The 26,704-nt window shown below is 35.5% G+C and overlaps 3 protein-coding genes across 4 annotated transcripts in view; 2 read left to right on the top strand and 1 right to left on the bottom strand.

Annotated features, from left to right (window-relative positions):
* Positions 1-15,666, top strand: part of LOC117987027 (uncharacterized) — a 31,820-nt gene extending 16,154 nt beyond the window's left edge. For both annotated transcript variants that reach the window (XM_034973990.2, XM_069502013.1), the window contains one exon: positions 11,882-15,666. In XM_034973990.2, the coding sequence (XP_034829881.1) occupies positions 11,882-12,961 (1,080 nt within the window). In that variant the 3' untranslated portion in view covers positions 12,962-15,666. The remainder of the gene's footprint in view (positions 1-11,881) is intronic.
* LOC117987029 (uncharacterized) overlaps positions 1-26,704 on the bottom strand; it is a 191,278-nt gene that overhangs the window by 121,412 nt on the left and 43,162 nt on the right. The gene's annotated exons all lie outside the window — the stretch shown is intronic.
* LOC117987033 (uncharacterized) lies at positions 22,608-24,952 on the top strand. Its single transcript, XM_069502014.1, has 2 exons — positions 22,608-22,745; positions 23,837-24,952. The coding sequence occupies exon 2, from the start codon at positions 23,837-23,839 to the stop codon at positions 24,401-24,403; it is 567 nt and encodes a 188-aa protein (XP_069358115.1). The 5' UTR covers positions 22,608-22,745; the 3' UTR covers positions 24,404-24,952.

The raw sequence follows: 26,704 nt of genomic DNA, 5'->3' as shown, positions 1-26,704 counted from the left end.
GACGTAGCGCTTCTAAGGCATTTTCATAATTAGAGTCCGTAACCGGAACGGATTTAATTAAATTAAAAGGTTCATCTTTTAGTGACAATAACAAGTACCTAAACCGTTCAACATTTGATAAAGTTTCATTATCGTGCACAAGTGACTTAAATAAATCATAGAAGGCATTCCATTCAGTTAATTTCCCGTCAAATGTATGTAATGATATTTTTGGTAAACGAATATGAGACTGCGCAGATTGTGATATATTGCAGTGAGCGTGCGCTTCGTGACCACAGGGCATTGCCACACTGGCTAAGCTTTGTTTTCGCGTCTCCTTTATGGAATCTAATGTAATTTGAATTTTATAATATAAGGAATCAAACCTATTACGTGTAGCGAGATGTTCTTCTTTGGAAAACTTATTTAGTTTAACAGAAAGTTTTTCTATTTTTCCTTGAACTTGGAAAAAGGTTTTCTTAATAGAATTTAACTCTTTTACCCGAACACGAAATTCGGCTGGGTCCTCAGAACAGTCCACTATACGTTGGATACTATCGAGAGCAAGATCACGTTCGAAAATCAGTTGTTCAAATTCCATCGTTATGGATTTAAATCATGTAACAAATGTAAGTATAATAATTATTTTGGTTTTGTATTAAATCAATAGTTTATAACTGGTAGGTAATGTAAACCGTAGCTATAAAAACTTGATTATTATTATCAATCGATATTGCGTTATGATATACCTACCCAATTAGCACAAATGCATTAGTCAGCTAATTTGTATACGTTTTTTTGCATGAACGCTGTGTGCAAACGGCCTTATCTCGCCGCGCGTTGTGAACTGCGATGTAGGTAACACTTTTATAAACTACTGCGTTCATGAGATTTAATGCTAAAAAATGTTGAAATATCGCTTGGAACACCTAAAAACTATATATAATTACAAATAACTAGCTGTGAGGAGGCTGTATACACCGATATTAGCTCAAATTAATACTTAACAGGCCTAAAATCTCGATGTTAAGTTTAGTTGCCGGCGCGGCGGTGGTACCACCCGCGCTTCACAAAAAAATTATGAAACTGACTAAAATTAGATCTATTTTAATTAGACTAGCACAAAACAGTTATAAAACGCGAAATTATACAAAAATGCCTAGATATAATGCGGTATATCCGGTTCGAAACTATGTTTAGAAGAAAAGCTAATGGACGGTCAGTGTTTATAATGCAGTCACTTACCGGATCCGGGAACGCGCTCCGATGATGGGGGCCCCCAAGATGCGCTGGTAAGGTCCAGGATTGATGATCTGGTCGAAGGTTGATGAACTTCGCGTCTAAAGTTTTGCTTTTTTGATGATAGCCGTTAGAGGCTTGTGTTTTGATGTGTGTCACGCGTTCTCGCGGATCGTTTTTGGTATGTGTCAACTTCGAGTTCGACTGACAGTTGTAGTGTTGCCGTTTTAGTAAGCGGCCACATAAGTAAACCCCGACCGATTGTAATAAAATTAAGTCTACGAATTTGGAAAAGACGCTGGTTTGTGCTATGATTATAAATATATCAAAAGTACGGAACAATCCCTAAACACCCATAATATCTACCCATGAAAACTTTTACAATATATTAACGCCGTTTTACTCAATGGATGAATTTCTAATATAGCTAAAGCAAAGCTCATAATATTATGTAGGTATGTATAAATAATCTTAGCCCAACAGAATGGAAGCCGCCGCGATTTACGACCATATTATATCTTAGCAAATCCAAATCGCCTTGAATGGCGCTAACTAGCCGAAAATTGACTAACATCACACACCATTATTTAAAAAAAATTAAATGTTTTAAATTTTTGGCTGTGTATTGTAAATAGGATTTAATTTTGTTGTGACTCTACGTTTTGATGCTAGGAAAACATTGTGATAAAAAGAGAAAAATAACTGGTAATATCATTATTAAAATATATTTCGACTAATATATAATTCGATCTATCAACCAAATCTATGCTATTAATTATACAAAAAATTATGTGCACAAATTGATTATGCTAATAAATCTACGTACTAGACAATTCCCGTGACTTCGTCCACGTGGGTGTAGTTTTAAAAAAGGTCGTAGAAAATCTTTGATTACCCGCGAAAAAAAGTTAGCTTAATTTCAATCTCTATGTCTTTAACTAAACGGATTTAGTTATTTTATCCGAGTAAAAAACACGCCGATGCGTTAATTCGTTGCGGCGTGATGTAAGGACAAACAAACATACTCACTTTCGCAATATGGGTTGATTCTAAAATAATAAAAAGGATGCGACAGCTGTGTTACTTTGTTTTATGTATTCAAACGCCAGATAAGAACATAAATCATGTGCATAATGTTATGCCTCCTTGTTTTAATTACATCGTGAGTGAAACCAATTTTATTTTTTACACTAAGGTGGTCTGCCTACTGCCTAGGCGTCCTTGATATAAAACCAATATTTCCTGTACATAGATTTCATTTATCAATTTTTACGATGTTTTAAATTCAACACCAAAGCTAAAATACATCAGTATCGTATAAGTACTTAATACAATTTCTTCCGACCAAATATCAACGGTCAACCTTAATAGAAACTAGCTAGGTAGTTAGCTAGTACAGTTGCACAGGTATGTATGGGATAGAGCGGTAATTCTGCCTAAAATGGAGCGCGCTTGCCTATAAGATGCCTATTCACTATTGACTTGAAGGTATCCATATTAAAATTGGAGGGGAAAACTGATGCTGGAAGGGCGTTCCATATCTTAGCGATTCGAATTAAAAATGAGGAAGCTTTGAACGTATACCTACTTGGTGTGGCTAAGATCGCTCCGAATCGGCACAAAAAATAGCTAGGTATGTCACTTGGTATAGCACACATCTTCTAGCGTACTTGTAAGGTCATATTAATGTCAATTTCAGTAGATTAAAGATTTTAAAAGCCAATTCCATTTACGCCACTTAAAAATGTACAAGTAACACGACATTTTTAAGCCGAGAGGCACATTTGAAGCGATCTTTGTTATCTGGGAGCTCAGAATCAGCTTAGCTTATTCGTTCACTCTGTTATTACTAAGCTGTGTTTGTTACGGATGCCCTTTGTGTTAAGTGCTTAGACATTTATTGAAAACTAGCTTATGTTCACGACTTCATCCGCGTGGACTACACAAATTTCAAACCCCTATTTCACCCCCTTAGGGGTTGAATTTTCGAAAATCCTTTCTCAGCGGATGCTTACGCCATGGTAGCTATCTGCATGCCAAATTTCAGCCCGATCCGTCCAGTAGTTTGAGCTGTGTGTTGATAAATAAGTCAGTCAGCCACCTTTTCCTTTTATATATTTTTAGATATTACGGTTAGATTTAGTCGGGCTATAAACGACTTAAAAAAGGGTAAGTAGCACTTAAGTATAGTAAATTCTGGTAACGTCGACGGTATCTAAGTAGATGGCAATCTTTCCCTATCACGTTTTCCTTAATATAAAGTAATTAATAAGATAAGGGAGAGTGAAGAGTGAAGAATAAGAAAAGGGTCAGAATTGAGATATCGACGGAAGAATCCAAGTTTCTAAAATTGCTCAAAGTCGTAACTACTTAAACTATATTAGCGCGGACCATAATAATAGATAGGTACTTAACTCAGGAAAACCAGCAACTTTTGGAGAGTAGGTAATTAAGATTCATAAAGATCTCACGGACCGTCTAAATGGCATGACGGTAAATTCTCTTAAATATAGCCTAAACAAAGTACTTACGTATACCTACTAACTATATTTCAAGGTTTGTAAGACTGATCTGATCAAGCCTCTCAAACTTACAAGCCGCACAGCTAATAGTTATAATTAAGATGTACAATATGTGTTACATAAGATGAACATATTCGTCATGGCATCCATATAGTCAAAACAATTGAAGTTGTACCTACTCCACTGACATAACTACTATTTGCATAGTACGCTGGAATTCAAATTGAAGACGTGTTTTTGAAGCAACTTGATTATCACCATTTTGCCGCTGATAACATCAGTGAGCGCTATGTGAGTGTACTTGGAACTAAATGTTGATAACATCTGTCAACACGATGACCTATCTAAGATTCGGTACGCTCGCTGTGATGCTTCGTTAGCTCAAAGAATAACTGTCATTTTGTATGACGTACCTAGCGTACTATGTAAATAGTATTGCTATCTATAGATCTATAGCTAAGCTTTGTCAGTTCTAATAAGTATAAGTGATTTTGTAAAGTGGTGATGATAAAAAAAGAATACCCGGCTGAATTTGTTGTGGGTTCTTCTCAGACCTGGGCGCGTTTGGAACCCTCGTAGCTTTAGTTTTAAGTTTACATATTACACTACATCACTACATCATTGTATTGCAAATTCAACAAGTAACAATCAGAAAGTGTATTACAATAATACTCAATCTGGATAAATGATTTGAGTTTTATGATCTTATGATCTTACGTAGGTATTGACTAATTATTTAAATCAAGGTAATATAATCATACGAGGACCTATGCAAACTACCGCCTACCTTGTAAACATATGAATAAACCGTTAAGTTTTACGCTATTGGGAAGTTATAGTATCGACTTTGTAGGTCAAGGAAAAAATAATATACTTAGAATCTTAGAAAACCAATAGAAATAAGGTAATGCACACGACTTCGTCCGAGTGGATAAAAACGTAGCCTACGTTCGTCTCCGGGTAGAAAGCTATATCTGTACCTTTCGTGAAAATTGGTTTAATGGCTGGCCCGTGGAAATCTAGCAGACAGCCACACAGACACGCTTTAGCATTTATAATAATATTAGCAATAAAGTGCAATTATTTAGCTTTTTTAGGGCCCCGTACCTCAAAAGGAAAAACGGAACCCTTATAGGATCACTTTGTTGTCTGTCTGTCTGTCTGTCAAGAAACCTACAGGGTACTTCCCGTTGACCTAGAATCATGAAATTTGGCATGTAGGTAGGTCTTGTAGCTGACATTAGGGGAAAAATCTGAAAACCGTGAATTTGTGGTTATATCACACAAAAAAAATTAAATTGTGGTCATAAACTAATAATTAGGATTTTCAATTTTCGAAGTAAGATAACTATATCAAGTGGGGTATCATAAGAAAGGTCTTCACTTGTGCATTCTAAAACAGATTTTTATTTATTTTTATGCATCATAGTTTTTGAATTATCGTGCAAAATGTCGAAAAAATACGACTGTAGTACGGAACCCTCATTGCGCGAGCCTGACTCGCACTTGACCGGTTTTTTTAAATAAGCTGAATTTAATTGTTTTCGAATATCATAACTTAAATACAAAAGAAAACTATAATACATGTAGAAAAAATATTATTAGTGTAGATATGGATTTTGTGTTCGTTGTGATTTTATTTTGCTCAATTTTTCGGGAGAATAGGATATTCTGCTTTAGTCCAACTTAAGTCTATTTGTATAATAAAATGATTAAAATGTAGTAGTTACTATTTAAATTCTTCATACGACAATTGTAGCAGAATATTATAGGTATACCTATAACATTCATAATAATAGTGTATTAAACAAAACGAAAAGTTACAGCAGAATGAATGACTAGAATTTGGAGCAAATTATTGATTACAACAATGTACTAAGGCAACCAATTTGGTTTGTAGTCATTTTGACCTTCAGAATCTAGTAACAAAAACACAATACCTACTACACCTACCAACGATAAAAACAAAAGCAATAAAGCAAGCAGGATTCCTAATTTATTACCACAACAATTTTCCTAAACATTAGTGTACCACTAGAAATCATAATATTTGGTTGATAGTATTAACAATGTTGAAGTTTGGAGTGATGATAGTTTTGATGCAGAACGTCAGTGTTTATATAATAAATTCACATATCTAACGCATTAGTTAACGCTCCCATCGTTTATTTAAATTATCGTGTACTTAATTAATACTGAACTGCTGTGCATCACCGTATGGTTAAATATCTCGATACAAATTAAATTGAAGTTTATTTGTGGTGTTTTAGTGTCTATTGTCTTTTCTTATGGTTGGCTAGGTATGTTAAAAGACGTTTGGCATGGTGAATCGTACACAGCTGATTCCTTCAGTGGGACGGTAAATAATAATATCATTATCTCTATTTAGGATGGCAGATTCCATTAAAAAAAAAACCGGCCAACTGCGAATCAGACTCGCGCACTGAGGGTTCCGTAGTCCAATCGTATTTTATCGACATTTTTCACTATAAATCAAAAACTGCTTACTAGATCTCGTTCAAACTAATTTTTCAGTTGAAGTTTGCATGGTAATGCACATCATATATATTTTTTAGTTTTATCATTCTCTTATTTCACATCTTAGAAGTTACAGGGGACACACACACACATTTTACCACTTTGGAAGTGTCTCTCGCGCAAAATATTCAGTTTAGAAAAAAATGATATTAGAGACCTCAATACCATTTTTGAAGACCTATCCATAGATACACACACGTATGGGTTTGATGAAAAAAAATTTTGAGTTTCAGTTCTAAGTATGGCGAACCCCCAAAATTTATTGTTTTTTGTCTATTTTTGTGTGAAAATCTTAATGCGGTTCACAAAATACATCTACTTACCAAGTCTCAACAGTATAGCTCTTATAGTTTCGGAAAAAATGGCTGTGACATACGGACGGACAGACAGACGGACAGACAGATATGACGAATCTATAAGGGTTCCGTTTTTTGCCATTTGGCTATGGAACCCTAATAAGCATTGTTCTTTTTACAATCAATCGGTAAGTGACTGGCATGTGAGCCTGTTTATGAGAGACCAAGTTCCGATATTGTAAATCATCAAAAACCAGCCAAGTTCGAGTCGGACTCGCACACGAAGGGTTCCGTACCTTTGTCCAAGAAATAACACAATTTTTTTAATTATCAGGCGGCCATTTTGAAATTGTTATTATTTGTTGTTATAGCGGAAATAGAAATACACTTTCTGTGAAAATTTCAATTTTCTAAGTACCTATTTCGAGTTCGACTCACGAGATACGGGTGTATATACTATATACTAGACGCTGACAGACAGACGGAAGGACAGCTAAGGCTTAGTAATTGGGTCCTGTTGGCAATATTCGGGTACGGAACCCCAAAAACTGAGGTTTCAGAAAATTTAAAGCTGTTCACAAATTGACTAGCATGATATTTACGCATGCAGCTTGACTTTTAAAAATCCATTATCTATACTTAATCCAAGACGGAAGGCGACCCACGTACTTATATAATAATGTCAAGTGTAAGATCACATGTTTGTACTGAACTAAATGTAATTGTTGAACAATCCAAAGGGTACATACAGCTGATAACTTCGAATTTCAAATAGGAGCTAGTGTCTCTTCTGTTATAATATCCACATCGGTTCGGACAACTTCTAATATCATTGGGTTCGGAAAGAAGATTTGACTGAGAAAATCCGGCCAGAAATACAGAAGTTTTGTTTTTTGTTTTCAAAACATAAAAGTTACAATTTATAAATGTAGAGTAGACTATAATTATGTGGACAGCTGAAAGCTCAGCCGGTCGCTTACACGCAACTTTTTACTTTGTCGTAAAACCCAATGATATTAGAAGAAAAAGAGGTAGATAGGTTACTTGTATCAAATTCGATGTTTATTAATGGCACGCTGCGTCAGCGCCGAAAGACTCAACACACATAAACGCATAGATAGTATTTTAACCTCACACAACAGAGAGTAAAGGACGGTGAACTAATAACCTCAGCTTCAGTTGCGCACGAAAAAGAGACGGTTATATTTTGCACTACCTCGTCCTGCACAGAAGAGTGGAAGAAGGACGGATATATGCCTAATAATGCGAGCGTAAAAGAGACGGGACGAGACGGTATACTAGAAACTCCAAAGAAAAAAAAACCGTAAAGTCTTTTCGGCTAATGCCGATTTATGCCTACACTGTAGTTGTATAGTAAAATAAAAACCTTATACTGTGGTATTTAATATATTACGAACTAGCTTTTTCCCGCGGTTCCGCTCGATTTTAGGGTTCCGTGCCCAAGGGGTGCCAACGGGACCCTATTACTAAGCCTCCGCTGTCTGTACGTCCATCTGTCAGCGGGCTGTATCTCGTAAGCCGTAATAAGTAGACTGTTGAAATTTTCACAGAATGTATTTCTATTGCCGCTATAACAAAAATAATAAAAATTAAATTAAATTAAATCCTTCCCTAAAACAGGAAATATGCACAATATTTGAATTGTCAATACTCAGAAGAGACCTATCTGTTTATTTTATATTCTTTGATCGGAAACTTTAAAATACGTACAACGATAACTTGATACGTACTTATGGCATGTGACATAAGGTCGAAATTGCAATGAGTTGCATTTTACACGAACGTGCACGAGTTTGTTATTGTTAAATAAGTGAAAAATACGAATTATATAAAAGAAATAGTTTTACTTACGAATGAAATGTGATTCCTTGACTTTTGGAAACCTTGCTTGTGTAGTTTGTGCAGAATCTCATCACACACGACGGCATTTTCGGTTGTTTTGGGAGACGAAAACAAAATACACATTACTATCAACCACGTCGTCGTTAGCGCGACGACAGCGGGCGACTGAGCTCAGGTTTGCTAATTAGCTTAGTTTTAACGTGCCACTTGCGGTCCGCGTATAACGTATCTACCTATTTTCTTCTAATATCATTGGTAAAACCTTAATAAAATGAGAGAGTGAAGTTTGAAAGCGTAATCTACTCTGTTTCAAACCTAAATGCAATTCCTAAATGCTTTTCTGAAATTATGCTTAGGTACATGTTATTTAATAGCTGAATTTTATAAGGTAATATTTTTGGCCACAATTTTGTTGATAATCAATTCCCGATATTGCTGGTTCGACCAGACCTATAATGCCATTAGATGGAAGGCGACTATGTACTTAGTTAAGTAATGCCAAGTATAAGGTCATCATACATAAATAAATGTATTAACATTATTAAACGTATGATGCATTCTGGTGTAGGTGTTGCAGCTTTATACCGTGATTAATCTCCTCGGGCCTTTCGGTTGAATGACCTATCAACTAAGCCAATTTACATCAATGTAGCTGACAGCACTATCTAATTTTTCAGTCAGTTACTGACTTAATTAATCTCTAAGGGCCAATTTCACCAACGTAAAACAAGTCTTATCCGAGAGTAAATTGATATTTTGGCAGGTTTTCAATACAAAAACTGTCATTACGCCCAATTTATTCTTCGGTAAAATCGGCACTTAGGGTCGCTTAATCGTTACTTGAGTTTAGTTAAAACGAGACAGAGCTATATCTCTCACATAAATCTATCTCGTTTTAACTTAAGACTCTGAGTGCGGCTGTAAGAGATGTATGTATTTCGGATATTCTACCTAAAAAGCCTCAATAGCTCAACTGGTATAGGAGTTGACTGAAAACCGGAAGGTCGACGGTTCAAACCCCGCCCGTTGCACTATAAATTGTCGTACCTACTCCTAGCACAAGCCTGACGCTTAATTGGAGAGGAAAGGGGACATTTAACATGGCTAATATTCTTTAAAAAAAAATTGTCCCGAACGCTATTTTATCTATTTGAACATGATTCGTACAGTAGTTAGATTGAGTTTTACTGAACATTTTCAATAATTTCCAATATGAAACCTAATTACTTAATCAATAATAATGAAGAACAAAAAAACTTTCTTGTTATTGTTTTGTATAGAAAAATATAATGATCAGGAAATACTAAAAAACTCTATAACTAAGCATTGGGTATAAAGGTGAGGTAGGAAGATGTTCCTTCTTCCTTGGTGCGTACAAGTATGAACGGAGCGCATAGATGTACCTACATATTATAACATACAAATGCAGAAGCCAAATACTATTTAAATATGCTGTAAGGAACCCTTACCGCCAAGTGTACCTATATTTAAACTTAAATCCATTAGGTAGCCAAACAGATTTTTTAATGACTTAACTATCAGATAAATCACCTCACAAATATTTATCATTGTCTCAAGGACTTATATCAGCTACTTCGGAGTTTTATTTTATCTTGTCTTAAGCGTATTTTAAAATTAAAAACTCCGTGAAAGTTATGGTTTTTTTTTAGAATATAATAAATGTTTGATATAAAAAAGTGGACTTATGTATTAGATATTGATCTACTAAAATGTAGACTACTTTTAATTTAAGCATCTAATAATAATATTTTACCTTGAACTTTATTAAATTAAGTAGTAAGTCAACCAATGATTTCCTCATAGTTATTATTACAAATTAATTGACCTTCATTAAATGCTAAATCCTCTTCATTTATGCAAAGACACAAAAGAGACTTTGATATTACTAATTAGTATAAATATTAAGTAGGTATGGATAGTGAAACTAACAAACTAGAACCAATTAGAAATGTCAATGAAACTACTCACTAGATTTTGGTTTTACCATTACAAATGGCATTAATGTTAATCTGATCTAAAGATTATACTCGTAAGTAGTTCAACATTTGACTTCCTTAAAGTTTATAATAATAATAGAGGTAATAATAAAGGTTATAATAGAGTATATTATTAAAAATTAACATTGAGTTCCATAATTGAAAGAGATTCTCCAATTAGAATAGAAAAATAAATTTAATAATAATTTGTTAAAGAACATGCAGTGTCATCAGATGACCGAGCCGCCCTGCTCGTTCGCTCGCAAGTCGCAATTAATTAAAAAAAAACATAAAACATAAAAGGTTGACTGACTGACTGATCTATCAACGCAAGCTCAATTCTCAAACGACTGGACGAGTCGGGCTGAAATTTGGCATGCAGAAGACTATTATGACGTAGACATTTATTCTGTTAAGAAAGGGTTTTTCAAATTCAACCCCTAAGGGGGTAAATTAGGGGTTTGAAATTTGTAACACACGAGTAGAATCTACTCATGCGTTTGTAATTTATCATAAGCTAGTAACAAAATAAACTAGAAAAATACATTTGTCATTTCATTTTAATATTTATTAACCTAAAAGTTCTTTTCAAACCCTAGTTTCAACATTTTCGAAAGACAATAGAAACGTGAAAGCCTCAAATAGAAAAACTTCACAGCAGCGCAGCGTCGTGTTTCATGCGCGGTCAGCTTTATGCATAAAGTATTATAAACATGGTTTTTGTTATTTTGAGTAAAATTTTTGAATACAGTACCTCTGAAAAGAGAAACTCAGAATATTTTGCTACCGTTGCAATATTATCCTCAAAATCATTTTGTTATATTCGTGTTAGTGATATTTAGTCCACCCATCATAAATATGCATATATATGCAATATCTATATTGGCATATTTTCTGAAGCGCTAACAGAAATGAAATCTATTAAATTTATATTAGATGGCGTTAAGACGAACCGTGAATTTCATCTAGATTCTAGAATAATCGTATAACTGTGCTAATCCATACTAATATTATAAATGCGAAAGTGTGTCTGTCTGTCTGTTCGTCTGTCTGTCTGCTAGCTTTTCACGGCCTAACAGTTCAATCAATTTTGATGAAATTTAGTACAGAGTTAACTTACATCCCGGGGAAGGACATAGGCTACTTTTTATCCCGGAAAATTAAAGAGTTCCCACGGGATTTTCAAAAACCTAAATCCACGCGGACGAAGTCGCGGGCATCATCTAGTATTATTATAAATGCAGAAGTGCTAGCTTTTCGCGCCCCATCAATTTTACCGATTTCGATAAAATGGTACAGGCTTCTTTTGGTCCCGGAAAATCAAAGTTTCCACAGGATTTTAAAACACCTAAATCCACATGGACGAAATTCCATTCCAATACTTAAGTAATTATATAGAAATGTGGTCGAGTTTGTTTTTTAATTATTATTCCTTATTTTATTTCAGATGGCGAAAGGTTTGCTACTATTATTTGGTGTAATGGTCTTCCAACGATGTTCCAAAGCTGCACCCAGTGATCCCATTGAAAATATTCATCCAGTTATTACTGCAAGTATTGAAAGAGATATAACACTCGATAGTGAACCAAATAATGCTAGACATCCAACGAATGACAACGATGCCAGTGAGAGTCAACGACAAAAACGTTTTTACGATTTCACAGGATTTGAATATTTACCATATGATTATCCAGCTGCTTTGTCTTATCCAAGCCAACCTCAAAATGTAAAAAGAGACAATTCTCATAATACTGCTGTATATGGCACTGAAGATCCATTAAACCTTATATTCAAAAGGTTGCATGAAATAGTTAGAGATGTTAGATATCAAAACGTACCGCAACCGTCCTACACTCCAATACCAGCCTATATTCCATTCTTTTACATACCACAATTTGACTGCGGTTGTACAAATAATAACCAAGGGCCTGCACCACCAGTAAGTAAACCTACACCTCAACCACCGTTACCACCTACAAGTAGTGATAAGCCAGCTAATGGTATTGAAACAACTACAAATAGCAGCGTTACATTGGATAATAGAGGTGGATTTGATGATAAAAGACAAAATTGGGGTGTAGTAACAAGCAAACCAAATTTAAATGATGTCGTTAGTACGGGTGATGGAAGCAGACCAATTAATTTTGACCCCATTCCTCCTGAAGAACCCATGGATATACCTGTGCCACCAGTAGATCATGGAACTGTTCAAGCTGGTGCTGAACCTGCACAAAATCCAAATCAAATCAACTCACCTCCAAGAGCGCAGAATCCTTCTGTCACTGGCTACGTACCAGAACGCCCAGAAGTAATGCTTGAATCACCAGCAAGCATTTCTAAAAATTATGTGCCATCTCTTTGTGATGGAGCCATAATAAGTTGTTGTAACCGTCCTCAAATTACAAATAAATGCTTTGAAGCTCTTGGATGTGAAGACCCTTCTATTTATGGCAGTCCTTGTGATCCAAAAGTACAACTAATGGTGATAAATAAATTTCAGTACTTTCAAAAGAGAAGAGCTGGTTGATAGTTGAGACCTATATAAAATGAGAAGGAGAAGTTTGAAAGTTAGCCAAGTGCTGCTTTGAAATTATGTCATATTAATTAATAGATATTATATTATATTATTTTATATAAGGCTTTTGAATGTCTGTATATTATATTCAATGCTCGATTTTCACTGCTCTTAGGTTTGCCTTATTAATTTGCCTCAGGTCTAGCAGAGCTCTTAGACGATTTCTTATTTTTCTTAGAATTTGGCATATGAATTTTTTGCCTGGAATGGGCTCTAGAGTGAAAATAACGGGAATTTCAATATCAAAACAAACTAATAGGGCCCTCACTTTGTTTTTTAGGGCCAATTTTTCAATCGCAATTTAACTGAGAAATTAATTTAATGCTTAGGCAGTTTTTGTTTTGAAATTCTATGAAAACGATTCCCCAGTTAAAATTTGGCTGAAGATTTAAAATCAGCTCATAAAGTAATAAAACGCACTGTTAAAAAAATCGAAAGTACAAACAAAATATTTTGCTTTCAGCGATATACTACGAGTTAAGGGCACTCATAGGAATAGTAATTAAAAATGAGTTGGTTGAAAGTCAAAGCTTTGAACTGTGCCTAAGGCCTAAAAATGGACGAGGTATACCCAGGAATGGTGAATATTCAGATTTTGATAGAGATATTCATTATAAGTGTCTGTTAAACGTGTAAAATCTCTATCTACTTTAATTAAGAGCACTAAGCAATTACATAGTATTGCATTTTTAATGCTGAATGGATGATGATACTCTGTAAGTTTTATTTATATACAAGTTAAAGAGCCATCTATTGTATCTATAAATTTTGATTGTTTTCGTTCTGTAGATGATCGTTAAAAAATCGATTATTTCTATATTTATGGGCATTTGATTTTTAGTTTCTATCGCGGCTAACTTTTGCCACTCCTTTGATATATTCATTATTGCTAAAAACATTATTACATTCTTGCTAAAAATCAGTTTCGTTTTAGCACCTGAACGCATGTATATACTTATTATTTATGATAAAAAGTACATATTTCCCGCATATTATCTGAAAATATTTGTGTCTCACTTAATTGAATTGTGATTGCATGGTTTAACTAGTAAAGTGAATGGACAGCTAATTACTTCCAATACTAAACGAGTCATCATACTAAACGACTCAGATGGGGTGTACAAACGTAATGTAATAATGTGTGATACCTTGTTCCTATAGTGTTTGATATTTTTAATCATATAGATGTCCTACTTATGTGATAATGATAATTTGACACTGTACGAAGTTTCGCAGAAAATATTGTGTATTTTTAGAAAGTTTCTGAAGTATGAAAGTTCAATCGTTCAAAAAAGGACAGGGTTTTCAATTCGGTGCGCATTTTTGCTATCAAAAACTAACTTATTGGCTTATTGTTTAGCTTTACCAATTGGAATATTAGATAATATTTTAAAATAAAAATATAATATGTATGATCGGCTGATCTCAATTATTTGTCGGAGTATGTCCGACTAGTTTCAAACCCGTCCGGTGTCCTTATTCAATGGATTTACACTCACGATAATCTATTCTTGTCAATAAGACTGCCTTATCAATGTAATACATAAACTTGACATAACTTGGCTAAAATGCGCATTCAAAGCGCAATGCTAACTAAAATAACTTCTTATATGGACTATTATGGATAATTAAAAAATATTATTTAAATGATCGTTAAAATAATATCCCTAGGTGCAAAATTAGCTTGATTAAAATGGCTTAACACGATGTCGAAGTGCACATTAAATTTATCAATATGAAAATAGTATTACTTCTAACTTAATCACAAAGTCGTCTCTACAATTAGAATATATGTTAGTAATTCTATTATTATAACTTCTTTTATTTGTTATAATTTTATAATATAATATGTGATATTTATTCATTAATTTATATTTACATAGGTATTTATTTGATACAATATACCTTTTATTTTACTATCTGTTTAATATACTTCAATAATTTTACTTCTATAAGAGATCGCTTTAGCAATATGACCGTCATTGCACCCTTTTGTATCTTGTACCTATTGTTTCCTGTTCCTAAAGAAATAAAATATAATCATTCGTAAAGATACAATGTGGTTACAAATGGGTTACAACAAATCTTATTTGTAACAAGTAACCATTTAACTTTGTTTAAAATAGCTTACCTTTCGTATTTTAGCAAATAAAATGTTCCTGTGAAATATTCATTTATTTACTAATTATAATAATCGCTTGAGTAACCATGGTAATAAATAATAGTTAAATAACAACATTGTGACAAAGTCTCATCGCTGTACTTTGTTAAGATGATTAGTAAAACACTGTATATACCTACCTACAGCAATATGATTAGTCAAACAGTGTAGATTACCTACAAAAAGATTTTCAAAAACCTTGGTATAGCACTATGCAACAAAACGATGTTATAATCAGACTATGTTAAAAGTATTGCCCTTCTTTTCACAATTTTTCCACTGAAAAGGAGGACTTTGCTTTAAGTCCAATACTAATTATCGTGTCGTGTAAGTATTTAAGTCCAATACTAATATAGATTTGTCATAATTTCTGATTATGATTATTAATATTATCATGACAAAATATGTACATAATTTTATTATTTAAGTTTTTATAGTATAAATAATAATATTATGATTATAATTTAAACGATAAATAAATAATATAGGAACCACATTTCTTAATTTATTTCTGCTTTTTACAAATTACCTCCTACTTATTAGAGCTGCTATAGCATAGTATAGTATAGTGTACGCAAAACAAGTAGTCAAAACTTAAGTTGTAACATAGCGATGGTGTGTGTAACAGATTCAAAGCACAGACTAAGGATTATATGAGATCTGTTTTTGTAAACCTAATTCGCAGTCATTGCCTCCATATTCAGATTGTACCTACTACTTATTTAGTGCGCGCCACCCACCGTAAGGAATTTCACCCTCACCATCTGGGTGTCTGGTGCACTTCGACCGTCCGCTACGCCAAATCCTTCTTTCCACGCACGTGCAAACTGTGGAACCAACTCCCATCGGCGGCGGTGTTCCCACTAGATTATAACATGGGGTTATTCAAGGGGCGGACCAACAAATTCCTAAAAGGCCGGCAACGCATCGGCGGCTCCTCTGGTGCTGCAAATGTTCATGGGCGGCGGTAATCACTTAACATCAGGTGACCCGCCTGCTCGTTTGCTCGCTATATCTTTAAAAAAAAAAAAAAAAAAACTATACCATACACGGTAGGGTACATATGCTTTGCATTTTTCAGTTTTACGAATTGCCCACCACGTATACGTTGATGGTACTTACTGTCAGAAACCTCCAAGCAATCTTACCAACAATAACTGTACAAAATTTTAACTTAAATGGATGAACAAAATGGATTAATAAAACATTAAATCTTATACAAACACTGTTTAATGATTTTTCTTTTTAGTTATTTGTGAACGTATTATTTATTAGATATACAGGATGTTAGTAGAAATTTTGGTATTTAATTTACTTGTGGTTGGAATTGATGACCTAATGAAGTTTGTGGACAAGATTAAACAGGACTAGTGGCATTGATAGATGAGGCTGTTTCTTTGATAAAGTAACGTTCTAAATTGAAAAAAATAATGCTGTCTTAAAATATCATTTGCTCAGGTCTGTTAAATAGATAATTATGTATTAGGTATATCTATGAATTCAAGTGCTTAGATTTTAAAATTTACCTGCCAGACGTCTAGGACGCTGCGTGAGAGCTTTTAAAAAAACCGGCCAAGAGCGAGTCAGACCCGCTCACCGAGGGTTCCGTACTAAAGTCGTATCTTTTAGACATTTTATCAAAAACTATTTAGCATAAAAATAAATAAAATCTGATTTAGAATATACAGGGCTTTACCCTTTCATATATGGCCCACTCAGTATAAGTAGGTACATAATCTTACTTTGAAAGTTGAAAATACCAATATTATTTCTTCATGAACACTTTTTAATTTCTTTCTTGTGATGTAACCATAAATTCACGGTTTTCGGATTTTTTCTTTTACTTGTGCTATAAGACCTACCTACCTGCCAAATTTCATGATTCTAGGTCAACGGGAAGTACCCTATAGGTTTTCTTGACAGACACGATAGACAGACGGATAGACGCACATTCAGACAGACGGACAGACGGATAGACAGACAGACGGACAGATGGATAAAGAAGTGATCCTATAAGGGTTCCTTTTTTCCTTTCTAGGTACGGAATCCTAAAATTGGATTCAAAGGTTTCAAGCGGATAGATATTAATATATCGCTGCATTTCACCACTTGCATATTATTTTCTGGCTACAGTGAAAAATTGGAAACAAATTCTTAACTGCCAAAGCAAATAAATGATTAAATAGGTACCTTCCTACTGTATTTTTTGCAGTTTTCAATAAGTTATGAATTTAAAATCCCCTTTCCATTATGTGTAAAATAATATTAGTTCGATGGAACAGGGATTAAACCTGTGACCCTATAACTTTTGACCACGTATATTATGTGATTGTTGGAGTAGGTAATTAAATAATTTTACCGAATAATAAAATTTACTCAAAGTCAAAATAAAAAAAAGTTTATTCAAAATCCATACTAATATTATAAATGCGAAAGTGTATCTGTCTGTCTGTCTGTCTAGCTAGCCTTTCACGGCCCATCCGTACAACCGATTTTAACGAAGTTTGGTACAGATATAGCATCCCGGGGAAGTACATAGGCTACTTTTTATCCCGGAAATTCAAAGAGTTCCCACGAGATTTTTAAAAACCTAAATCCACGCGGACAAAGTTGCGGGCGTCATCTAGTATGTAATAAATTACACTTTTTGATAGTCGGTTGTTGCATTTGTAAGATGATGATATAGTACCTAAGTGGTGATAATTGTTACGCCAACTTAAAACTAAAGCTACGAGGGTTCCAAACGCGCGAAGGACTGAAGCTACGAGCGTTCCAAACGCGCCCAGGCTGAAATATACTTATCTAATTTAATGACTAGGTGTCAAGTTAGATCATTAAAGTACTCTTCCCAGCTCAATTATTATGCTTTTTAGTGCTTCTCTTTAAAAATAATGATTTCGACTTTTGGAGAAAGTTATTTACTAAACCTAAGTGCCTACCTAATACTTTAAAAACTGGTCATGTGCGTGTCGGACTCGCACTCGAAGGGTTCCGTACCATCGTATAGTTCTTGAATTTCATGAGGGCGATTGACTCATGCTTGTGTTTAATTCGTATCGGCATAGGTAAGGTACAATTAAATGTGTGAGTTTGCGAGCGCTTGCTCGCGACTGATTGGTCCGACATGCACGCACACTTACGCAATTCCCATGAGTATGATTGTGACATCTTTAATCACCGTCCGTACAGCGTGACGTTCATGTTAAAAGTTTAAAAAAAATGTTTTTTTAAATTATTGTCTTTAATAATTAATTCTAGCCCTATACTACCGCTATATAAAAAATCACATCATTTTATTACTACAGCCCAAGACCCTATTACCTACTAGCACAGAATAATATAATAGTGCTAACGCTACTAGGTACCTACAATCTACATGGCGTTTACACACTTATCGTAAATGGTCGGATGGGCTCATTTTAAGACTCAGACATTTGACTCATCTGCTCCTTACATAATCCCATAAAGATAAACCTCAACTTGCTTACTCACTTTTATCTACCCCTCGCTTATGTAAACACGTCATATTTTTATTAGATTTCGACCGGAAACGTGAATAACGCTATCACAGTACACTCACCATAAATCAATCCATCTCCGGCTCACTACAGGCACGGGTCTCCTCTCAGAGTGAGAAGGGTTTTGGGCATAGTCTACCACGCTGGCCAAGTGCGGATTGGCAGACTTCAAACACCTTTGAGAACATTATGGAGAACTCTCAAGCATGCAGGTTTCCTCACTGTTTTGCTTCACCGTTAATTCAAGTAAATTTTTATATACTTAAAATTATAAGTCAAATTAAGGCAATAATCGAAAACAATGCGGTGGAATGTGTCTATATGTTAGGTGACTTTAATTCCCACCCCCATCAGCCATTCTGTGTGAGTGTCACAGTGTGAGTTCACAGTGAGTGTCGCCGGGTGTAGCACGCAGAAAGAAATAGCCAATCTGTTCAGGGACCACTTTAGGGTATCGTCACCGCTGGGGCCGTCGACTCAAGTGTTCGATGCTCAGATAAATCGTGACAAGGAATTACTGCGTTTTTCTACCAAGGAAGTATCAGAGGCTATTCAAAAAATGACCCGAGGAAAGTCGCCTGGCCACGACAGCCTGACCATCGAACATTTGAAGTACGCAGGTTTTCACTTACCCAGGGTACTAGCAATGTTCTATTCACTCTGCGTGAGTCACACGTATCTACCGGGTGACATGATGAGAACTATAGTGGTCCCTATCGCAAAAAATAAAACTGGTGATCTTTCTGATAAGTCCAATTATAGGCCCATATCACTTGCTACTATTATAGCTAAGGTTCTGGACAGTCTGTTTGATAGAAAGCTGAGCGAAACACTCAATTTCCACGATGCTCAGTTCGGCTTTCGACCTGGATTATCGACTGAGACCGCAATATTAGCCTTAAAAGAGACTGTACAATATTATACAACGAGAAAGACACCTGTGTACGCCTGTTTCCTCAATCTCTCCAAAGCTTTTGATTTAGTTTCTTATGATATACTTTGGAGAAAGATGGAGAAAGCAGGCGTGCAACAGGAGTTGCTTAATGTTATGCAGTTCTGGTATGCAAATCAGATAAATAATGTCAGGTGGGGGAGGGAGCTCTCGGATTCATACAGGGTGGAGTGCGGGGTGAGGCAGGGGGGGTTGACCTCGCCGAAGCTCTTCAATCTGTATGTGAACGAGCTAATCGTGGAGCTCAGCAGCAAGCCAGTTGGTTGTTGGATAGACGGCATTAGCGTGAACAACCTAAGCTATGCCGATGACATGGTGTTGTTGGGTCCCACGGCTGGTTCAATCAGGGAGTTACTTCTAACCTGCCAGGAATATGCTACCAGACATGGTCTGATGTACAACGTGACCAAAAGTCAGTACATGATCTTTAAGGCTCCTCGTAAGCAGGTGACATATGAGCCAAAAATTATACTGAACGGCGCTACACTCACACGTGTGCAACAATTTAAATACCTGGGTCACTATGTTACGGAGGACCTTAAAGATCATGTCGACATCGAGAGAGAGAGAAGGGCCCTGGCAGTCAGGTGTAATATGCTGGCCCGCAGGTTCACCCGATGTAGTAAAGAGGCAAAAATAACGCTCTTCAAGGCTTACTGCCAAAACTTCTACTCGGGTAGCCTATGGGTCAACTATTCGAAAAAGGCCATAGACACCTTAAGGGTGCAGTATAACAATGGGTTCAGGATGTTGTTGGGCTTGTCGCGGTTCTGTTCAGCGTCTGGAATGTTTCGCAGATGAACGGACTGATGACTTCTTTGCAGTAATGCGGAAGAAGTCATCATCACTGCTGACAAGGCTGCGCTCAAGTACCAACTGCATCCTGAACATGTTTGCGAGCAAAATGGACTCACCAATGCTTGAACACTTTGTTCAAGTGTTGGTGAGGCCACATTTGTAAATGCAAATAATAAAATAAAAATAAAAAACTGTCTTTTTCCCACAATTGTATTATTAGTTACTAACATTAGATGCTTTTAATAAAAAGATTTTATTTTTTTATTTTTTTAAAACGCACATAACTCCGAAAAGTAAGAGGTGCGTGCCAGGGATTGAACTCCCGACCGCCGATTAGGAGGCGATAGTCCTAACCACTAGGCTATCACAGCTGAGTAGTAGACATTTAGACAGAACATGTCTGCCTCTGCCATATTGTAGGTATACCATGTGTGCTCTGGGTGGAGCCACAGTATAAATTAATCTCCTACATCAGTGGGTGAAGCCTTCCTGTTTGCTTCGGTAACGCACGCTAAAATGCAGATAGGCCGACCGCGTCTCTGAAAGACGACAAGAGGGACACAGCTGATTTATATTCAGTTATTATAATCAACTAGCTGGTGCCCGCAACTTCACCCGCGTGGATTTAGGTTTTCAAAAATCCCGTGGGGACTCTTTAATTTTTCGGGATAAAAGTAGCCTATGCCACTCTTCAGGTCTTTAACTATAGTCTATACCCATATAAAAAATTACGTTGTTCCGTTACTCCGTTCCGTCGTGATTGAAGGACAAACCAACTAACCAACAAACAACCTTTCGCATTTATAATATTATATGGGTATGTGGGTATATGGGTATAGTGATGATTGAAGCACAAACCAATAAACCAACAAACCAATACACAAACATGCTTTCGCATTTATAATATGGGTAGATACTAGATACTAGATAGTGATGGCAGAAGCTAGTGGAATACAGAAAACTATGTCACTCTTCAGGTCTTCAACTATACCCATGCAAAATATATCTTTGATCCGTTGCTCCGTTACGACGTGATTGAAGGACAATCCAACAAACCAATATATATATAACAAACCAATATGGGTAGGTAGCGATGGCAGAAGCTCGTCGAATATAGAAAAAAATTGGCCGTGCTCATGATGACTCTTGGTTTGATGTGCTCGCCCGCAACGAATAAGGAGACATATCACTATAGCTCTCTAGATTGCGACAGGTTCATTTGTGACTGTACTTAAATGTCGCTCGCGTATCGACTTATTCAACCGTGGAAAAAAGTTTCGTGGACATGTATGAATCATTTGTCAAGACGGAAAGACCTACAACGACGACATGTCTACCACATCGGATGTGGTAACAAAATACGGTTGACGTCAGGAATAACAGCAGTGGCTTTATTCGGAGCTGACTGAGCTGCAGACTTCTGACCTAATAGAGAGAGAGCTAGCACGTGCCAGACCTTCGTTATTTTATAAAAGCTGAAAGTTTAACTGCATATTTTCCCCGACACTGGTAGGAACGTTTGTTTGGATCATGGTGGCTTTGGGAGATAACAGGTAATAAAGGTGTAAAAAAACCTTACGTGAAAGTATAAAGTCGCTTTTTTTTAAAATTCAGAATAGTATTAGGTACAGATAATTCAAAAACTATGATACATAAAAATAAATAAAAATCTGTTTTAGAATGCACAGGTGAAGACCTTTCATATGATCCACCATAGAGTTATGAATCTTACTTAGAAAATTGAAAATACTAATTATTAGATATATGACCACAATTTAATTGTTTTTGTGTGACGCAACCCTAAATTCACGGTTTTCAGATTTTTCCCCAAATTTCAGCTATAAGATTTACCTACCTGCCAAATTTCATGATTTACCTACCTGCCAAATTTCATGATTCTAGGTCAACGGGAAGTACCCTGTAGGTTTCTTGACACACCGACGGATAGTCAACAAAGTGATGATAAGGGTTCCGTTTTTCCTTTTGAGGTACGGAACCCTAAAAAATAATAACTTAAAAGACCTTTACAAAAATCGCTCCTTTATCCAACTGTTTATACATATAAGTGGGATTTTTTTACAACCCGCATAATCTGGTGACAGAACCCCAGTGCAAATACTGAGACGCACGAGTGTTACTGACGCATGCGCCGCGCGATTGTAAGTATTTATTCGCCAACGAAAGAGGTGTGATTCCACAAGCAACTGACCTATTGACTAGATCACACGTTAACTTGTATTCAGTAATTTCCAGTAATATTATACTAGAAAAGATTTTTAAGGAGTCATAGTACTTAGTGTTACAAAAGTAAGTTACTTTTTTATTTATCACGTGCTTAAATGAAATCTTAAGCGATTACATTGGATTTAATAGTTTTCCTTTCCGTGGTTTTATATAATTCTTCTTAACAGTATTTTGCTTGAACAATAATTAATAGTGTTAACTACTCACTGATTGTATAAATAAAATCCTTACTAATATTATAAATGCGAAAGTGCGTCTGTCTGTCTCACGACCCATCTGTTATGATCGATTTTAATGTTTGGTGCGTGTTTGGTACAGAGACATTGCATCCTGGAAATGGATATGCTCGGTACTTTTATCCCGGAAAACGGAAATATTCCCACGGGATGTTTAGAAAACTTTAATCCACTCGGACGAAGTCGCGGAAATCTGGTATTGAATAATATAAATTAGTGGACAACACTATTTTCAACCAGCTTCTGTGTGTATAGACCGAAGTATTGTTTGTTTTTTTTAAGTAGATATTGATCATTGGAATGGATTGTAAAATATTTTTTCTTGTATGTACTATACCTACTATTTCATTTAAATAATAACCAATGAAATTAGCTTGATAGTGGAAATTTTTACTTACAATCTAGTGGTACTGACCTCCAAGTGGAATGTGGACCGGTTTATTTATTTATTGTTGTGACTATAATAAGAACATATCGTTGTGTAACTTTGTATGGTCAGTAATCCTATTGTTTACATTTTTATCTCTTTTTTATTTAGAAGATAAATTGGCATATTCTAAATCCACTTTTAAAAGACTTTATCAATAACGCCCGAATCACATAATTTAAATTGGTATTAAATTAGATGACCCGCCCCCGCTTCGCGCTGATGTAAATTATAGAAGGAATCACAAATTTCTAAATTCAGCAGTTGAGCTGTAACTAGCTTTTGCAATTTATTCCGCAATTTATTCCGCGGTTTATAGCCTATGTTACTTATGGATAAAGTAGCGTTCTAATGGTGAAAGAATTTTTAAATCGGTGCAGTAGTTTCAGAGTTTATCGATTACAAATAAATAAACAAATCTTTCAATAATAGTATCGAAGATAATATGTCACATAGATAAATAAATATAATATTTTGCGTTCCCTTTTCAGATGGCGACATTACTTACACTGATTGTGGGATTTTTGCACTTAGTGAACGTGGACCTTGCTCCTGCACCTTTAACAAGTCCTAGGATAGACACCGACGGGTTGCAAATTCCTGTTCTCGACAATAGATATAATTTCGATGATAAAAGACAAAACTGGGGCTTACTAATTAACGGATCAATCTACACCGAAAACGAAGATGTGAGCTACAATAGACCGATTAGTATTCCGCGACTATATTATTCTACAAGCACTCCTCTTTCGTCGGTAGAGAAAAAATTTGCAATTCCACAGACTGACGCTATACCTGAAAAGAGTGTATCTTTCAAAGCAAAACGATTCTTGCAAAAAACGTCTGAAGTTAACAGTGGATTAAAAGTAATAAATAACGAACTGAGGAAAACTCCTTTACAATGCGATATAGCACGTATAAAATGTTGCATGAACAACAAATCGGAAGTAAACAACTGCCCAATAGCAAGTGAATGTTTAAGGTTGGAAAGTACCTCCGATTTGTGCGATACAAAAGCTTTGCAGGAAGGTATCAATAGAGTTCTGAATTTGTTTTGATGAAAACCTACGTTAATACTTCAACTGGATTCATCATCATCATCAACCGATAGACGTCCACAGCTGCAGTTGGACATGACGGTTACTGTGGTTACTATGGATCTCCTCATTTCTGATTTGATCACGTAGATAAACTCCAAGTATAGTCTCTCCATCGTTCGCTGAGTGCTCTAAGCTTTATTGTCTCGGATCCATAGGTCCATCGCTGGCAAGTGGCAAGATGCACTGTTCGAAAACTTTCTTAGAGACCACTGGCTTACAGATGCATAAGACGAAGTTCAAAATGTTTGTAAGTAGTTGAAATGTGATTAACTAAATATTTGTTTCATAATTGCAAAGAAAAAAGCAAAAAAGTGGAAACGAGTGTGTTTTAGATAAATATTCCCACGGTCTTCTGTATTTCATTGTAAGACACTGTTATGTTATGAACTGTGATGTTATATGATATAGCTGTTTACTTTTAATTTTGATTCAAGCTTTAATTACTATATTTAGTGTTGTTACCTATCGTAGAATCGTAAACAATATAATAAAGGCATATTCCAAGAGTTTCAGTATTTTATTATTAGTGCCATATTATATTATGTAATTAGTTATAATTTTGTAAATAACAACATAATTTTTCATAGGACCGTCAACATAAAATAAATATTAAAATATTTTTAAAATATGTTTTATTTATACGAAGTTTCGTGATGAATAGTCTTGCGTACATTCTATTATCAACCACTGAGAACTTTTTTCTATAGTCACAAATGATTTGCTGATTAAAAACCCAATCAATTTCGATAAAAACTAAAGTTGTTTATGTGCAATTTACCTATATGGGGAAATCTACTCATAAAATGTAGGTTAGGTAGCTATACGTACCTACGTTTATTCGACTTGTAGTATTGCATATTACATTATGTAGTGCCTATTTGAAGGGTTGTATCGAATCGTCCAGCAAAAGCTACTTTTCTTTGATGTACTTACCTACCTACGTTTGCTACTTTTGATTTTTGTCTTAGTTTTTAGTTTTAATGTCTGTACTTTAAATTAAAAACGGAATACTTTTGGTATTACCTCGGTGTCTGTCCTCCACTCCATCCGTCTGTCTCAGTCGTTTTATTTTATTACGTACCTACGTTCGTAAGTACTTGTAAAAGTTTATTCGAATAAAAAAGATTTTTTATTTTATTTATTTATTTATTACAAGTACAATACTATAAATGTATATACCTAAGTTAGGATACACAGACTTAGTATAGGTAATATTATTCACATCACGACCAATCGGATTACAGTAAGTAAGTTCGACCCCCGTAGTACTAATTACCTCTGGTGGAAAGTCTGTATAGTGCAGTCTGGCTTATAGAAACCCACACAAATGATGAAAATGGAAAAGACACGTTGCTAGGGTATTCCAAAGCCGTACATAAACGTATCCGTATTAGAAATGAGGAAAGAAAGCTTCCACTGTAACAGTGGCTGGCAAACCTTAAACCTTAATCACAGAATATGTAATAGTCTAACGTACCTTAATTACTTAATATTTTATTTTGGTGCAAGATAGGATAAGGTGACTTTGATTGCAAACATTGCGGCAAACATTGCATCGAGGTAACGGGGCGCGGGGCCTCATAAGTAGATATTATGGGGCACCAACGGCTACGCTAATAGGAATTAGGAACCTTGCTAATGCAGGCATTAACATACGTAGACGGTCCCATATTAACTTAGCCTTATATGAATTAGATTATAATAATATTATTTTTAAATATTATATAATTGATATTCACAAATGGACATCTCTATCCATTTATAAAATACTTGGAATACTTCATTATGTTTCGACAATACAAAGGATCAATCAATCAGCCTGGTTGCGTCTACTGCTGGACATAGACCTTCCCAAGAGCCTGCCACCACACACGATCCTCCGCCTTCCTAATCCACCCTCTTCCCGCTACTTTCTTAAGGTCGTCAGTCCAGCGGGTTGGAGGTCGTCCCACATTGCGCTTGCTGATACGCGGTCTCCACTACAGAACACGTCTGCCCCATCAGCCATCGGTTCTGCGGCAGACGTGGTCTACCCACTGCCACTTCAGCTGGCTAATTCGTTGAGCCATGTCGGTCACTCTGGTTCTCCTACGGATTTCCTCGTTACGGATTTTGTCTCTCGGAGAGATACCCGACATAGCCCGCTTCACCTTGAGCGACTTTGAAGTTATGAAAAAGGCAAACTGTCAGTGTCCACGTTTCAGCGCCATACATCATCACAGGTAAGCCTTGTACAAAGGATGATCGACATAAATAACT

This window comes from Maniola hyperantus, chromosome 12 (assembly GCF_902806685.2).
Source record: "Maniola hyperantus chromosome 12, iAphHyp1.2, whole genome shotgun sequence".
Lineage (NCBI taxonomy): Eukaryota > Metazoa > Arthropoda > Insecta > Lepidoptera > Nymphalidae > Maniola > Maniola hyperantus.
Note: the sequence above shows the minus strand (reverse complement) of the source record. Positions and strands in the feature narration are given on the sequence as shown.